The sequence below is a fragment of the Amborella trichopoda genome, chromosome 11 (assembly GCF_054954075.1).
Source record: "Amborella trichopoda isolate Santa Cruz 75 chromosome 11, AtrichopodaSantaCruz75HAP2 v2.0, whole genome shotgun sequence".
Classification (NCBI taxonomy): domain Eukaryota; kingdom Viridiplantae; phylum Streptophyta; class Magnoliopsida; order Amborellales; family Amborellaceae; genus Amborella; species Amborella trichopoda.
The window spans coordinates 23,023,030-23,040,752 of record NC_142346.1 but is presented as its reverse complement, the minus strand read 5'-3'; the positions used below and the strand labels follow the sequence as shown (position 1 = coordinate 23,040,752).

The 17,723-nt window shown below is 36.5% G+C and overlaps 1 protein-coding gene across 31 annotated transcripts in view; it reads right to left on the bottom strand.

Annotated features, from left to right (window-relative positions):
- The window catches only part of LOC110008319 (uncharacterized), a 75,102-nt gene that overhangs the window by 16,420 nt on the left and 40,959 nt on the right, over window positions 1-17,723 (bottom strand). For 21 of the 31 annotated variants that reach the window (XR_016044946.1, XR_016044956.1, XR_016044947.1 and 18 more), the window contains 3 exons: window positions 16,393-16,718; window positions 15,458-15,639; window positions 8,829-9,185 (listed from right to left, as the gene is read on the bottom strand). Coding sequence is in view for 1 of the 31 variants with exons in the window: in XM_020675002.2 (XP_020530661.1) it covers window positions 16,686-16,718 (33 nt within the window). In the remaining 30 variants the exon portion in view is untranslated. Of the gene's footprint in view, window positions 1-8,828; window positions 9,186-9,964; window positions 13,258-15,457; window positions 15,640-16,017; window positions 16,719-17,723 lie in introns of those variants that run through there. The other 10 variants (XR_016044955.1, XR_016044934.1, XR_002283106.2 and 7 more) reach the window with 5 other exon arrangements.

The following is a 17,723-nucleotide window of genomic DNA, read 5'->3' as shown; positions in this document are numbered from 1 at the left end:
CTTTCTCTTCCCGGTCTGACACGGTAGGGTCAACCCACCATGCATGACATTTCGTCTCTCTCTTCTCTGTCTGACACGGCAGGGTCAACCTTCCATATACTACATTTATTCTCTCTCTTCTCTTCACCCTCTTATCTCTTCTCCCTGGCACAACAGTCAACCTGTCGTGCCTGCTTTTCTTCTCTCTTTCATCTCCTCCTATCTCTTTCTCCCCTTTTCTTCTCTTTTCTCTCTCTCTCTCTCTCTCTCTCCTCTCTTCTCCCCTCTTCTCTCTTTCTCCCCTTTCCTTCTCAGTTCTCTTCTCTTTCTCTTCTCTCTCTTCTCACTTCTCTTCGCTTCTTCTCTCCTTTTTGTCTCTTCTCTCTTTTGGAAGGTTTAGTGAGAGCCAAGCTGACCTTCACCCTTTTTCATTCTTTTTCTTTTCTTTCTACCTTCTTCTTCTCTCGTCTCTCTCTCTTCTCTTCAGCTCTCCTTTTCGTCCCTTCTCCCTTTTGGAATGTTTAGCGAGAGCCAAATTAACCTTCACCCTCTTTCATTCCTTTTCTTCTCTTTCTACCTTCTTCTCACTTCACTTCTCTTCTCTTCTCTGTCCTTCTTTTCATCTCTTCTAGCTTTTGAAGGGTGTGACTTGCCTATAGACTTGATACTCTTAGATATTCAAGATTTTGATGTTATTCTGAAAATGGATTGGCTATCCATACATACTGTCAACTGTCATGATAAGACAGTAACCTTTAGACACCCTAATCAACCTGAGCTGCACTTTGAGGGTACTAGGTACGCTCCCCCTCTAGATTTTATTTCTACCCTTCGGGCCTCTCGCCTTCTGGCTAAAGGAAGTGAGGGATACTTATCTTATGTGGTGGAGAATCAGGATGTCCAATCCCAGCTAGAAGGAATACCAATAGTAAGAGAATACCCCAAGGTCTTTCCCAAAGAATTGTCATCCTTACCTCCAGCAAGGGAGATTGAGTTTGAAATAGATGTGGTTCCTGATATTGTTCCCATCTCTAAAGCCCCTTATAGAATGGCCCCGGCAGAGCTGAAAGAGCAATTACAAGAATTGTTGGGTAAGGGGTTTATCCAACCCAGAGTGTCACCCTAGGGTGCACCAGTCTTATTTGTGAAGAAGAAGGATGGGTCCTTGAGGCTTTGTATTGACTATAGGCAGTTCAATCAAGTAACCGTGAAGAATAAATATCTCCTGCCTAGAATTGATGACCTTTTCGACCAGCTTCAGGGGGCCCAAGTGTTCTCGAAGATTAATCTTCGATCGGGATATCACCAACTGCGAGTCAAGGAGGGAGACATTCCAAAGACCGCTTTTATAACCCGATACAATCACTATGAGTTTCTTTTAATGCCGTTTGGTTTAACTAATACCCCCATTGTGTTCATGGATTTGATGAATAGAGTGTTCAGACCCTTCCTGGATGATTTTATTGTGGTCTTCATTGATGATATTTTGGTATATTCGAAAAGTCGAGAACTGCATGAGCAACATCTGAGAATAGTCTTGCAAACTCTAAAGTCAGAAAGACTATATGCTAAGTTAAGCAAGAGTGAGTTTTGGCTTCCCAGTATAGCCTTCTTAGGGCACATTATTTCTAAAGATGGCATTCTAAGATTGAAGTCATACTCAAGTGGGAGAGACTGACAAATGTTACTGAAATTCGTAGCTTTCTAGGATTAGCAAGATACTATAGGAGCTTTGTAAAAAGATTCTTGAAATTAGCGCTACCTCTTACTCGTCTAACCCAGAAAAATGAAAAGTTTCTAGGGTCAGAAAATTGTGAGCAAAGCTTCCTAGAACTAAAAAAGAGATTAACCATAGCCCCAATATTAACGTTACCTAAAGGAAATGAGGACTTTACGATCTACACCAATGCCTTTTATAAAGTGCTCGGATGTGTACTTATGCAATGAGGGAAGGTCATTGCTTATGCCTCCAGATAGTTAAAAACAAAATTACCCAACCCATGATTTAGAACTTGCGGCTCTAATTTTTGCCTTAAAAAATTTGGAGGAACTACCTCTATGGGGTCCAGTTCAAGGTATTTACAAATCATAAGAGCCTCAAGTAACTGTTTTCCCAAAAAGAGTTAAACATGAGGCAAAGGAGATGGGTGGACTTATTGAGCGATTATGATTATATTATTAACTACCACTCGGGCAAAACAAATGTAGTAGCAGATGCGTTGAGTAGGAAGCATGTTCTAATAGTGGCTCACTTAATGGTCCAAGAGATGAAAATGTTAGAGGATTCAACAGGATGGCACCCAACACCACCCCTTGGTAATGGAATAATCATGCTAGTGTGTATGAGAATGGAGCCCTAGCTTTTTCAACAAATCCGATTAGCACAAAAGAAAGATCCCTGACTCATGAGAAATTGGGAAGAAATAAAGATGAGAAAAAGAGACGGCTTCTTCTTAGACAATGATGATTTGTTAAGGTTCAGAGATCGAGTTTGCATACCAGATGATGACGATATAAAGAGGGCTATCTTAGGGGAAGCTCACTGCTCTCGTTATGCTATAGCAATAAAATGTACCAAGACCTACAGAGAACTTTCTAGTGGATTGGCATGAAAAGGGATGTAACTCTAATTGTTTCTAAGTGTTTGACATGCCAACAAGTGAAAGCTGAGCATCAGAGACCTACTAGGTTGCTACAACCCCTACCTGTGCAGAATGGAAATGGGAGCACATAGCTATGGACTTTGTCTTGGGGTTGCGTAAAACAAGCTCTGCGCATGATAGTATCCGGGTCGTTGTGGACAGACTGACCAAAACTGTCCACTTATTGCCAATCCGCACTACCTTTACCTTAAACAAACTGGCCCAGTTGTACATCAAGGAGATAGTAAGGTTACATGGAACACCAGTCAGTATTGTGTCCGACAGGGATACTAGATTCACCTCTAGATTTTGGGCTAGTCTACAATCAGCCATGGGGACAAGAATTACCCTTAGCACTGCCTTGCACCACCAGATCGATGGGCAGTCAGAGGGAACCATTCAAACTCTAGAAGATATGCTAAGGGCTTGTATCATTGACTTTAAAGAAAGTTGGGATGATCATTTTCCTTTGATAGAATTTGCCTATAACAACAGCTTCTAAGCTAGTATTCAGATGGAGCCTTTCGAGGCCCTTTATTAAAGGAAGTATAAGTCACCGATTTGTTGGGACAAAATCGATGAAAGAACATTATTGGGGCCAGAAATTGTTCAAGTGACCTCTGAAAAGATTGCTTTGATTCGAGTAAGGCTCATAACAACTCAGAGTCAACATAAGAGTTACGCCGATAATCGGAGAACAGATCTCGTGTTTGAAATGAGAAATCGGGTTTTCTTAAAGGTGTTGTCAACTATGGGTGTTATGTGATTCGGTAAGAAAGGAAAGTGAAGCCCATGATATATTAGACCTTTCGAGATTCTAGAAAGAGTTGGAAATGTGGCATGCCGACTTGCCCTACCACCAAGTTAGCGAACGTCCATAATGTCTTTCTTTTATCTCTTTTGAGAAAGTATTAGCCTGCCCCATCACATGTTCTGAATTATGAGCAAATTTCAATTAAAGAAGACTTGACTTTCATTGAGCAGCCAGTTGAGATACTAGATAGAAGAGTGCAAGTGTTGTGAAATAAGGAGATTCCTCTAGTATGAGAATTATGGCAATATCATTCACGAGAAGAATCAAACTTGGAAGCGGGAAGAAGAGATCAGGGATAAGTAACCCCACCTCTTTTATTAACAACGATATGATTTCGAGGACAAAATCCTTTTTAAAGGGGGAATGATGTAAGGACAGAAACATTTCCCGACTAGAAAGATGTGCTTGGCAGTGGAAAGCTAGAGGAAGAGGAGGGAGAAGTTAAACCGCCACTGGTGAAGCCACCGTGAGTGTAAAGGAAGAGGAGAGAGAAGTTAAACCGCCACAGGTGAAGCCGCCGCGAGTGTAAAGGAAGAGGAGAGAGAAGTTAAACCGTTGCAGGTGGAAGAGGAGAAAGAAGTTAAATTGTTGGGGGTGAAGCCGCCATGAGTGTAAAGGAAGAGCAGAGAAAAGTTAAACTGTCATGGGTGAAGCCGTCGCAAGTGTAAAGGAAGAGGAGAGAGAAGTTAAATCACCGCTGGTGAAGCCGCTGCGAGTGTAAAGGAAGAGGAGGGAGAAGTTAAACTGCCCCCGGTGAAGCCGCACGAGTGTAAAGGATGAGGAGAGAGAAGTTACACCACCACGGGTGAAGCTACCGCGAGTGTAAAGGAAGAGGAGAGAGAAGTTAAAACACAGCGCCGTCGCGAGTGTAAAGGAAGAGGAGAGAGAAGTTAAACTGTCGCCACTTGTGTGCCATTAGATGCCACGTGGAGACCACCTCACGCCACTTGGTTGTGCTTGGGCTTCCACCTCTACCCTTGAGAATAAAACCCCTCTCCTTCACTTTCTCACACCACCTTTCTCCCTCTCTCTCACCACGCCCTCTCTTCCTCAACCCTTAGGGTCCCTTGAGAGGCTTGGTGGGTAGGAGCTTGGAGTGCTCTCAAGAAGATAATTAGATCTAAGACTCCCATGTTTTATGCTTTGTTCAAATGCATGTTTAATGGTTGTCATAATATGATAAATTGTGTAGGCACTATGGATGTGATTGTAGAAGTGCATTGATAAAATTTGCTAAGTATGAATCCTGCTCTTCCTGAGAGTTTGATTTGCTTTTTAGCTAATGTTTGGGTATGAAAATATAGTTGTAGGTTATGAAAAATTCTGTGAAATTGAAGTTTTGTGGGTCTAATTCAAGATAAAATGAGGTTTATATACACATCTAGCATATATGGGAAGATATGGATTGTTCTTTATGATGTGTCTTGATTGTACTGTCAATTTCCAGGGAAGTTACACGCTTTTGTGATGAGCTTTTGACCAGGCAAACGATGTCCAAATGGCCCCAAACCACCCCCATTTGAAATATATGTGTGTCTAGTATGATTTTTGTTTTTAAAATCAAAATTGAAATTCCTTATAAAGGGGGAAGTAGGCTCCTATTTGTGAACATATGTCACTGTAACCAGATTTTAGTAAATCCAGGATTTTTGTTCTTCTTGTCTTGAGCTTTTGAATGATTTCAATCTTCCTTTCATGGAAATATTGATTTGTCTATTTTAAAATTTTCTTTGAAACCATGTTTAAATTCCTCATAGATTGAAAGCTATGCCTCTATTTATGAATGTATGTCACTGTTACCAGTTACAGTGATTTCAAGAACTATTGCTTAGGTTGTCCTGGTCCTTTAATTCGACAAACGGTGTCCAAATGATTTCAATCTGCCTTTGTTTGAAAGATTGTCGCATGTAATTTAAATGTTATTTTGAAACCATGTCTAAATTCTTCATAAATTGAGAGTTATGCCCTCGGATGTGAGGGTATGTTACTGTTATCAGTTGTAAAGATTTCAGCATGTTTTTTGTTTTATGAAAGACTGTTCTAAGAGAAAAATGGATGAGTTTACTTTCAAGATGATTTGAAATTTTCACTAAAATCCCCATGGAAAGGAAGTTTGTTCCCTAGGTGTTTATATGGGACTTTTATTGACTATATTATGTAATTGGTGATAAGTGCTATCTAGCAGGTGATAAGAGCTTGTAGTGAGTAAATGCAATATTGTTTGTGATGAGAAAATATGAAAGGTGTTTACAGTGAGTGGATGGGATAAGTGTGTGTGGTAAGTGCATGTGATAAGAGTAATGTGACCAGTGTAAAGCGATAAGCATCAATTGAATTATGATTTGACGGCATGCCTTGAGCATGTTTGTATAGTGTACTGATGAAAGTGTGATAAGTGACACTACGCACAGGTTACCCATTAGTAGTATGTTGTGAATTGATGAGGAAAGTTGTACCGGCAATTCCTTGACTCCCTATGATAGGAGGGGAGTTAGGAAGAAAGTGTAATGGGAGGGTCCCCCCCCTCGAGAATTGTATGTGATATGGAAAGAAAAAGTGAACCGTGTCTTGCAAAGAAAGTACCTATCAACAGCCCCAAAGCACGCTGGGTACTGTGTGTGTGAGTATGAGGGCATTACTGAATGGGTTACTAATTGTCATTGCCTTTCCTCTTGAATGATGGTAGAAATCCTAAACAACGGGATTGACTTGGCCTGATGAATAGAGCTTCTACTTTGGGAGTAGGTGAACTAAGGAGTGAGTGGTTTATATTATAAATGTAAATGATGATGATTATATTGACTGAATGATAGTTATGATAATTCGATATAATGCTTGTGCTAGAAAGATATCATAGATCTTTGAATTAAAGGATACCTGTATTGTAAGTGTTTATCTTTAAAAAGATTTCCCCACAACACCTTGCTAATTGTAAGTATAACACATGGCTCCTAGATCTACTTACTAGGCGTTATAACTCATTCTATTATATTTTTCCATCCGTGTAGATTGATAGCGGCAGGTCAAGGACTAGGAGCTCGAGATTCACGGCCGGGGGGATTGAAGCCACATCTGTCTTTTGTGATTATATATATATATATATATATATATATATATATATATATATATATATATATATATATATATATATATATATATATATATATATTCCAGTGCACTGCTATTCACAAGCGTTGTTCAGGCTAGCCCGATTATTTGGTCTTAAGAATGCTGATTTTAAGAATGAGTAATTGCCCTTCTCCTACCCTTACTGCTCAACCGGAGATAGGACAGCTAATGTGTCCCACTTATTGAATAGGGTATATGATCGGTCTATAGGGAAGGAATGGTCTTTCGTCAAGGAGATGGGGGAAGTCTTTGTTGAATAAACAAAGGGGATGGGGGAAATCTTTATTGAATAAACAAAGGGGATTTTTTGCTTTTCTTTCTTTTTATTTTTTTTTTGGGAGGGGGGGGGGGGGGGGGGGGGGGGGGGGAGAACCGCGCCAATGATTCTATGAGCCCTATCTGGATTTCCAACGCCTCGAGAAAAGATGTTCCATACTAACGGATTCGGGTCCATAACCATGGGTTTCAATGCACGAGATCTTGTAGCACTTACCAATGAGGCCCTATCAATTAGTATTACACAGCAGAAATCAATTATAGATACTAATACAATTAGATCAGCTCTTCATAGACAAACTTGGAATTTGCGCTTCCAGGTAAGATCCATTCAGGATCATGGGCTCCTTGTCTCTGCTATTTTAATATTGAACATCATAACCATGAAGCGTGAGGGAATGCTAGACGTTGATTCACACGAAGATAAAAATAAGTTAGTGATGTTTCCCTTATTGTAATTCTTTTTCATGTTTGCAGATTTCAAGTCTTTGGAAATTTCTTTATTTGCTAAAGTGAAAATCTGACTTGTCCAAATGCTATCATCTAGAAAGGATGGCCTTTTTTTATGTCATTGACATTTGCAGTTGGGCAACTATGTTGGTAGATTTGGACAGTTGACTTGTCATGCCGAGCAGATTGCAATAGAAAGTAAGAAATATCCAATCAAAGTTATGAGAAATCGATCCAAACATCACCCATTGAGATTAGATTTAATTTTGAAGTTTTTAGGTCCATTAGAGGGTGTTTTAAAAGATTTTGGCATTAGAAAAAAAACTCAAACGTGAAAGTTTGGAGATCGAGCAATCAAAGTACGTGCAAAATTTTATTTTTAGATTACTTGTATTATTTTGAGATGTCTGCTTCATGACCTAATTGAAGTGGTGGTCCAGGTTTTAAATATGGCTATAACCCGAATCCAAATGACAAAAATTACATAAGATGCAATTGTTATGAAAATGATACAAAAAGGGGCATAAACGGTTTAAAAAACATCTTGTTGGTATTAGGGGGAATGTTGCCCCTTGTAAAAATGTTCTTGAAGCTATCGGAGAGGAGATTAAACAATAAATGAATTCAATAAAATACAAACAAGAATATAATCCTTGTCATTTGGATGGGTCTATTTCTGGTTATATTAGAAGAGGTGATTTGGGTTGGAAGTATGGTTATAACCCGAAACCAAACGATAAAAATTGTATAATGTATAATTTTTGTGAAAAATATACTAATGGGGGTATTAACCGATTTTTGTCTGTCTTGTATTTTTCTGAAAAAAATTGTATAATCTCAATGTCCTTTCGTATTTTTGTCTCTATTGTAATCTTATTTCAGTAATGGGGGTATTAACCGATTCAAGAAATGCTTAGCCTATATTAAAAAGAATGTTGTTTCTAGTAAAAAAGTTCCTGAAGCTATTAAGAATGAGATTAGACAATATTTGAATTTAGTAAAACCAGAAAAGGAAGAAAATGAGACTTGTTAAATGAAAATATCTTCTCCAGGTTCCTCTAAAAGTGGTGATTTGGGTTGGAAGTATGTCATAACTCGAATTCTAATGAAAAAAAATGTATAAGATGTAATGATTGTGGAAAGGATAATAATGGAAACTGCCTCTGCTTTTAGAGTGCTCACCCCTAACTATTGGCAATTTATATGTTTTTGAAATGATATTTTGATAGGGTGTCTAAGTGAAATGAAAATTAAAAAGTTAATTTATCAATGTTTTAATATCAATGAGATCTTTTCACCCCCTTAAATAATTTTATAAGATTTTTGTAAGGGAGTTTGATCCCTTGAATGATATTTTTCCTTATTTAAAAGGAAAAACGGTAGCCCCCCATCAAAGCTTGGTAGTAGAATTGGAGCATAAAAAGATATTCACTTTGCAACGGAAATTTTTGTTTTTTTGAAAGAGTCATTCGCAGTAGAATTGAGACATTAAAAGGTACTTTCAAGAGATGTACATTGAGGCAAATGCGATTATAAATATGTCGGGCTCAGAAATGATTTTGAATAATTAAGCGATAAACAATAATCAAGACCATCATCGCAGTTTCCAAACTTCAGCTGAGTCTAACTTCCCTCATGAGCATGTAAGACATATCAGTGCAAAAGGATACAAGAAGAAACATTACCTTATGTTCTCTTGAGGCAGTGACTAGAAAAAATAAAATTGAGCATCAAAATTAGCAATTCTTGGATAAAGAGTTTAGAGTTTCTCACATCTTCTGCAAATTTTGTCAAAGGGTTTAGAGTTTCTCACATCTTCTGCAAATTTTGTCAAAGGGTTTAGAGTTTCTCACATCCTCTTGGCACAAGGTGAGCAAATACAATGGTTGGAAAACCTGCAATGTGCACGAAACCTTACAAGGCAAATCAACTATTATTTTAGATATACCTTAATATTGAGAAAATAAGCACAGCTAGGTCAACTGATATCCTCGATTTTAATCATGGTTCTAACGATTTCGATTAAATCATGGTTATTACCCTGACTATGCTGGCAACAAATGCTCCAAAATTTGGATGTCCCCACGCTATTGGGAATTTAAATAAAACTAAAAAGAAATATATGTATTAGTATAAACTCCATATAACAAACAATAATGCAGATACTAAATAATCTCTGCTATGAGAAAAAATGTACTCAAAAGTGGAGACTCTAAGGAATAACAATGTTCACCTCTTCACCAAGAGCTCTTTCTCACTGATCATGTACTCATCTTCATGCTCTATGCTTCTCAAGGGAATCAGCCACCAATATCATTCACCATTGGTTACATACAATCTACATAATATCATCATCATTATTATAGCCTCTTCCCAATTAATTGGGGTCTACTACACGAATCTTGGTCCATCATTCTGCTCTATTAAATATCATACCCTTAGTGAGGCCATAAGTGCCCATATCTTTTCGTACTACTTCTAACCACGTCATTTTAGGCCTACCCTTGCCATTTTCAATCCTTCCACTTGAACTAACTCGTACCTTCTAACAGGTATTCTACTTGGTCAGCACCATACATGACTAGCCCATCTAAGTCTACTCTATCTCATCTTATCGCCTTTGGTGCCACACTTAAATTCTCCTGAATGAATTCATTTCGAATTCTATCCCTTCTTGTCTTGCCACTCATCCATCTCAACATCCTCATCTCCAATACATTTAATCTATAGGCGTATTGTTTTTTCTCCACCCAACATTCCACCCCATAGAGCAAAGCTGGTCTCACAAATGTCCTATAGAACTTTCCCTTCAGCTTCATTGGTCTGCGGTGATCACATAAAATTTCAGTTGCACATCTCCATTTCGCTCACACAGCTCTAATTATGTGTGTGTCATCTTCCTCAATCTCTCTATTTTCCTGGAATATCGAACTAAGATATCGAAAATGCAATCTTTTTGTACTTCGTGACCATTAATCTTAACTACTTATCGTCTATACTCCTATTATTACTAAACGTGCATTCTATATACTCTATCTTAGTCCGCCTAATTTTAAAACCTTTGAATTCTAGGGCATCCCTCCAAAGTTCTTTGTGTTGACATTGTTTTGGGTCTTATCGATCAAAATTATGTTACTTGTGAACAACATGCACCATGGTACCTCATCTTGTAGGTGCCTAGTTATGCCATCCGTAATTAAGGTAAAGAGATATAGACTCAATGTTGACCCTTGATGTAGACCTAGTGTCAGTGCAAACTGACTTGTCTCTCCACTAGTTATTTGTATCTCTCACCAAGTCGATGTAGTATTTGAAGACTCATTTTCCAACAATCCACCAAGTCAAATCTCAAGATATTCTATCATAAAGTTTATCTACATCAATAAAGACCTTGTGGAAGTCTTTTCTCTTCTTTCTAAACTTCTCAATCAACTGCCTAAGTAAGAAAATAACATCAGTTGTTGACCTTCCTAACATAAATCAAATTGATTTTCAGATACGCTCGTTTCATGCCTTAGTCATTGCTCAATCACTCTCGCTCAGAGTTTCATAGTACGGCTCATAAGCTTGATCCCTCGATAGTTCACACAATTATGTATGTCTCCTTTGTATGCACAGTAAAAATAGCAGAGGACTGAAGTGTTCATTAGTAACCATGAACGGTTAAGAAATTCGAATACGAAACACAAGCGTATGCACCCACACATTATAAATATAGCTATGAAACTTAATTCAGCTTCGTGCTTCTTCTAGCAACCCCACAAGATAAGATAATTACCCAATCGACATTATCAAGTGGTGCAGCAACAACCATAGGGTAGCCAACATAGTCAACACTTAATGCAAGAAAATAAGTTATGCAAAATACATAATAGACTACCATAGACCGAACTGTCATTTTCATAAATTACAATAACTTCTTTTTTATGGCTTTTTGGTGGGCCCATTCAGCCTAATGCAAACCCAACTACTTAACCACGACGACAATTAAGTTGGTGTTAATCAAATCGTGTTGGATCCTACTTCAAAAAACTATAAACAAATTTCAAACCTCGAAGAGAAAAAAAATCTCAACGACAACATAGTGTTAACACCACATAATCTTTTAGTTCTATTGTATTCTACAATGCAGGATTACTAATTAGCAATGTATAAAGACACACAAAGATCAACTCTTATAAAATGGTAATATATAAAGAAAGGTCAAGGCGGACCAAAGACGAGGGTTTATAATACAATGTTCATGAAGAGGAAAGGGGTTAAAAAGCGCCAAAATGTCCTTGAATTTTCATTGAATTACATAAGAAGCTATCGTGTTAGATAAATCTTGAAACCAATCAAACAAGCATCATCATAGCTTTTTTCAAATTAATTGGGTCGGCTACAGCAATCCAGGTCATCATCATAGCCTTTTTCCAATTAATTGGGTCGGCTACACAAATCCAGATCATCATCAGAGCCTTTTTCCAATTAATTGGGTCGGCTACACAAATCCCGATACGTCATTCTATTCTATTAAGAGTCATACACTCAGTGAGACCAAAATCTCACTATCTTTTCTCACTAATTCCAACCATGTCTTTCTGGGCTTAGTGAAAAAACCCACATTTACTATTCAATTTTGGTGAAACCCAATCATGTACTTAGATAATAACTCTTCAATTATGGTCAACCCGCTTTTCAATTGTGGTAAAACTCACTCATTGGCATTGTATAGCAATAGATAGAATATGCTATGACTAATAGATGACAACTTTTCAATTGTGGAAAAATCCACTCATTGGAGTTGTATAGCAATAGATTAAATATGGTATGATAAATAGATAACAACTCTTCATAAAACCCACAAATCCAAGAAGAATGTGCTAGTTCCCCATTGGGGAGGAAGCACCAAAATGAGCTATTGGAACATAGGCCAACTCTCTCTACAAATACCAAAATGAGCTACCTCCCGAGGCCAAACCCTTTTTGCAAGGAAAGGAAGTCTAGTTAACATGTCTTTGATAAGTGATGATATAGTTGCAGAAGAAGTAAAGATGCAGATGCAAAAGAAGAAGAAGTAATGATGTAGATGCAAAAGAAGAGTTGATATAAGGGGATGACATTGATGTAAAAGAGAAGATACAAAGTAATAAGATAGAAGCACTCATATTATATTGCTATCGTGAGATCTCCTCTAGTAATTTAAAGATGCAAGTTGTTAAGATGGATGCACTCATATTTGCTTATAGTAGTGAGCTCTCTTTTAGTAATTTAGATGACATTGATTTACAAAATTTGACACAATTAATAAAGAATAAAATCAAAAGGATGGAACTTGATGAGGGATTGATCTACAAGTATAATAGTTTGAGTCATCCAAAATTAGTTGATAAAGATGTCAAGACTTCTCTTTTTCGTATTGTGTCAAAACATGTGATTCATATGTACTACTATAATACATTCAGGTTTCAGCAAACCAATTTCTTTAATTTTCTAATCTTATCAATTGGGTCAAAGCTTGTAAACCGTCATTTGAATTACTTTTTTTATGATACCTAATATAATAGGTATCAATCACATGCTTTGACACAATACGAAGAAGAGACGTCTTGACATTTTTATCAGCTAATTTTGGATGACTTAGACTACTTCATGTCTATAGATCAATCCCTCATCAATAATATTACCTTTAATTTTTTTCTCCTATTAATTATATCAAAGCATGTACATCAAGTTCATCTGAATTACTAGAAGAGAGCTCACTATTATAAACAAATATAAGTACATCCATCGCATCAATTTGTATCTTCAAATTATTAAATGAGATCTCACGATAGCAATCTAATATGAGTGCCTCAATCTCATCTCTTTGTAGGCCAGTCGCCTTTATCTTCTAGTCTTATGTGTGGGACTGTTTTGTTTCTTAGCCCTGTGTTTGCCGCTATTAGGACTTTTATAAACTTTGCACAACACCCATTCAATCACCTGCCATCCACAATCAAAACACGTCATGTAATTTGAATACATAATGAGAAGACCACAAATTGATGGCCTATATATAGCTATATTAAACTGATGTGTAAACCAAAGAAAATGAAAAGTGAAAAAAAAGATGGAAGTTAAGAGTTATTTGCAATGAGAAAACCAACAATTTCAAGTCAAAATCTTTGATTGGTTAGATCCATGGGTGAGCCTATTATGAGACTCTAAATAATGGAAAGGTTGTAGCAATGAAGAAGTTCGATGTTTTGGATGAACCTGAATTCGATACTAAGTTTTTAACTTAGGTACATTTTCCAGACTCTCACCATGGGACCCTTTGAGTTAGTAGTGGCCTTATGACTTATCCGCATATGGAGGGAATATACTTCATATGATGCTAGTTGTTTGTTATTCTTTTTTCTTTTCTTTTTTTAATGTCTAGTTGTTTGTTAATTTTCTCCTCAATTTTTAGCATTTATAACTTTTTGTACGTAGTTTTTGTGTATCCCAATGTTTCTACGGTCTCAAGACTAAGGCCTGACTGTGTGGTTGACTTGTTGGCTACTGCTTTGAGGAAACCTTCATGTATTGGGTTCTCTACATGATATCTTGCATTGCATTTTGAATTTCCATTTCACATTCTTGTTTGTCAGTAATTGCTCTATTGATATAAATATACATTCAATTATACCTTAAAAGACTTGTTTTTAGTTATAATTTCTTGGTTGTACAAAAGAAAGGTGGTTCAAAGAGCCTAAGCCTAGTCTAGTGCTTGATTGGATACATCGAGTGAAAATTGTTGTTGATGCTACGGAAGGACTCAAATACTTGCATGATAAAGAACAACTATCTAACATTTACAGAGATGTCGAATCGCACTGTCATTCTATTTGTACACTCCTAAGCTAAAATTGCATATTTGAACCTTCCAAACTGGGCTCAAAATAGGGCTGGCTAGGCTTCATTTCACTCGGATCTTGGGATCTTTTGGTTACCATGTCCTGGAGTTATTTTATTGAGAACCTTATGTTTGTCAATATTGATTTTGCTTCAAACCTGACATAATTTTTGTTCCACTAAATATAATATCCTTTTCAATAATTGTACTAGATATTATAGTTAGTTTTTAATCTCATCTTAGAATTAATTGGACGTAGCGCCACTTTAACTAGTTGCTAGTTTAGCGTTTCAAACTAGATATTGAAAATTACATCATTGAATTTGCAGTGAGCTAGACTAATTTTCTATATAAGATCATGCAAATGCATTTGCTTACTAGTGAGTCATAATGGATTGCAAGGCTCTCGTATTACTTCTTGAAAGGGCTTTCTTTAAGTTGCTTTGATGGGATATAAGGGTGTATCTTCATTTTGTTTCCGTTGTGGCTTCTTCCCACCTTCTTATGGTACTCTTGGGGGCTTTAGGAGTTTATTTGCTAAGGATCGTATAATTTCAATACTTAAGTGCTGCCAATGTCTAGTGACAGTTTTTATAAATAATTTTGTATATTTTACAATTTAGTAGCAAATTTATCATTCAGTATTGTTTCCTTCTACACTATTTGTCCTTACCTTCTCCCATACAACCAAGTTTGGGATACTATATACAAGACAGTTACACTACTGTGGGCGTGGGCATGGGCGTGGGCGTGGGAGTGCGCGTGCGCGTACGCGTGGGCGTGGGCATGAGCGTTCCTAATTTGTAAGGCTATCCAATTTCCAAACGTTGACCGTGAACCTAGGAAATGATGCACACTAATTCCCTCCAAGTATGAATCAAGTAGTGTTATCTTTCAACACTAGAGAGGACATCCTTTGGATGGTATCATCTTGTAAATTTCATGAAATGAGCTAATTTAATTGGGTTGGAATGCCTTGACTGGTCAGCTGATATAAAAGAGCTATATTTATAGCTTTGGTGTTAGTCTTATGCAGCATCAAACAGATGGTTGTTCTTTTGGAGCTTCTTATAAACCGAATACCAGTGGACTACACAACGGTCATGAGACAAACAACATAAACTTACACAGATATGGCAAAGCGATTCAAAGAAAGAGAAGACCTAAAAGTAGAAAACAAATGAATGGTATGAACTAACATATAAATATGTAAATCTTTAGGGAAAGGAAAAATGATTGCAAGTAAGTAGTCATTTTGTTTTGTCTAAATTAGAGTTTATAGAAATAAGATGATGTGATTCTCACCTCCTCACCATCTTTCTTCAATTGTAGAATCTCATCGACCACAATGATATCGTGTAGCCCGAAAGAGCAGTCTGATATTCCACAGGAGTTCAACTGACGAGAAGACCTCTTTCTTTGCATGAAAGAATATCATGTGTCTTTACCGAAGCACGTATTCGTTGCAAGCAAGCCGTTTCTGTCAGCTAAAAGCCAAGAAATATTATACAAAATTAAAAAAAAAAAAAAAAACTAATTGAGCTCTCTATCAAATTATCCATCTCAAGAGCAATTAATAAGAACCGTATTGATAAAGAAAAGAAAAACGGTCAAAAGATAGAAAGATCAACAAATGGCTTTAAACTAAAACACATTTAAAGAATTGCCAAGGTTACAAAACGAATAATGAAAATGAGGGAAAGTTTAGCATGACATGATGCTATATGTAATACAACCATCGATTGTCACTAAGGAATGGTTTTGATGAACAACCCTACTCCTTAATAAATTTGACAATGGAAGTGATTTATCTCAACCATCTTAGTGGATAAATGATGGTTGTAGATATATGAAGCATATTATCGTAGGATGCAATCCCACCAAATTATTGAGATGCAATCACGCCAGTATAGATATATAAATCAACTTGATGAGTTTAGTTCTGATTTTAAGAGAGATTATTCACATTCTATTGCATCACAGTAGACAACACCAACATATTATGTGGACAGAAGTAGAAATTTATGACCAGGCTTTATTATTTTAGTTCTAATTTTAAGTCAGGCTTAACTTATCCAAAGAAAGATGACAAAATCAGTAATAGATTTAAATGGTTTAACAAGAGTAACATACTAGAACCAAACTCAAGTGTTAGTATGATGTGATTATTTAGTATTTCATAAGTAGATTGGATAGATTAAATGTTCTACTACCATATGATTATTTATAATTGAACTTACTACGAAGAGCACAAGGGTCAAAGTTATAAATATCAAGATCTTCAATCATGTCCCCAAGTACTGAGAAAGAATTGATCTTTATCATGAAATAATAAATGCGAAGCAATTCGTCAGTTGGAGAAAACTGGTAACCAGGGGGTAGCTGAACATTCTGTGAACTGATTATAAGTAGCACTTATTCCTCTTTTGTTCCTCTTCTGTTCCATTCCATTTCAGAATTGATTATAAGTAGCACTTATTCTACTTTTGTTCCTATTTTGTTCCATTCCATTTCTTCTCCAAATCGATGACTCTTAAAAGGGCAACTTCTTTAGAGAATTAAGAGCCTGAAACCACACAAAAAGATCCAAGTAATTAGTCATTTTTGTCCTAAAGATAGATAACTGAAACCGTGGAATGCTTGAATGACTATCACGGTTGTAGAGACAAATTTGAAAATAATTACTTCAAGGAACTAAATAAGTACAAAACAAGTAAAAGTAAAAGTTAAGCCAACGAGAAAAATAAATAGGCAGAAGAAAAAAAAAACAAATAAACAAAACAATTACTAGAATACAATCAGAAAAAAAGAAAAAAAAAGTTCATTTCATTTACTTGTGTAAATTAAATTGCTTCAAAATTACTGAATCTATTACCGTGTTAAATTTTGCGAGCATTATTTGAGAATAATGGGAATATGAAGTGTGTAGACTACAAAGTCTAGATGAACAGTGAAATAAATCACTAGATGACTATTATCCCCTAAGTGAGTAACTAAATAATGGTTCAATATGAGCAGTGGCATCTTTCTTGAAGCTAAAAACTAAAAAAAACTGTGTTGTCTCATAAAGTTTTCTCTTAGCTAAAAACTGGCAAATTCCCCTCGTTAAAAAATAAGCATGAAAGAAAAAAAATAAAAATAAAGAAGTGAATTTGAATATTCAATATGGATCCTCTTCATATCCTACATATAAAAATTGGGCAACTTGGTCAATTTACTTAAGTTTTTGTAGGGAACATAAATATATGAATAAATCTTTGAGATGTATTATTCAACTCTCTCTCTCTCTCTCATACACACACACATACAAATAAAATATAATGCTCTCCCTCTCTCTTAGATGCACATAGATAAAATTTAATACTCTCTCTCTCATGCATACAAACACACATATAATGCTCCCTCTCTCTCTCATACACATGCACTTGCACTAACGCACCAATGTACACACTAACATGCATGCATGCTTGCGTGAACATTGTAATGACCTAACAAGTTATTAGAAAATGCCTTTGCACCATTGGGAAACATGTTCAATCATATCGAAGCATCAAATGTACGCCATGCCTAT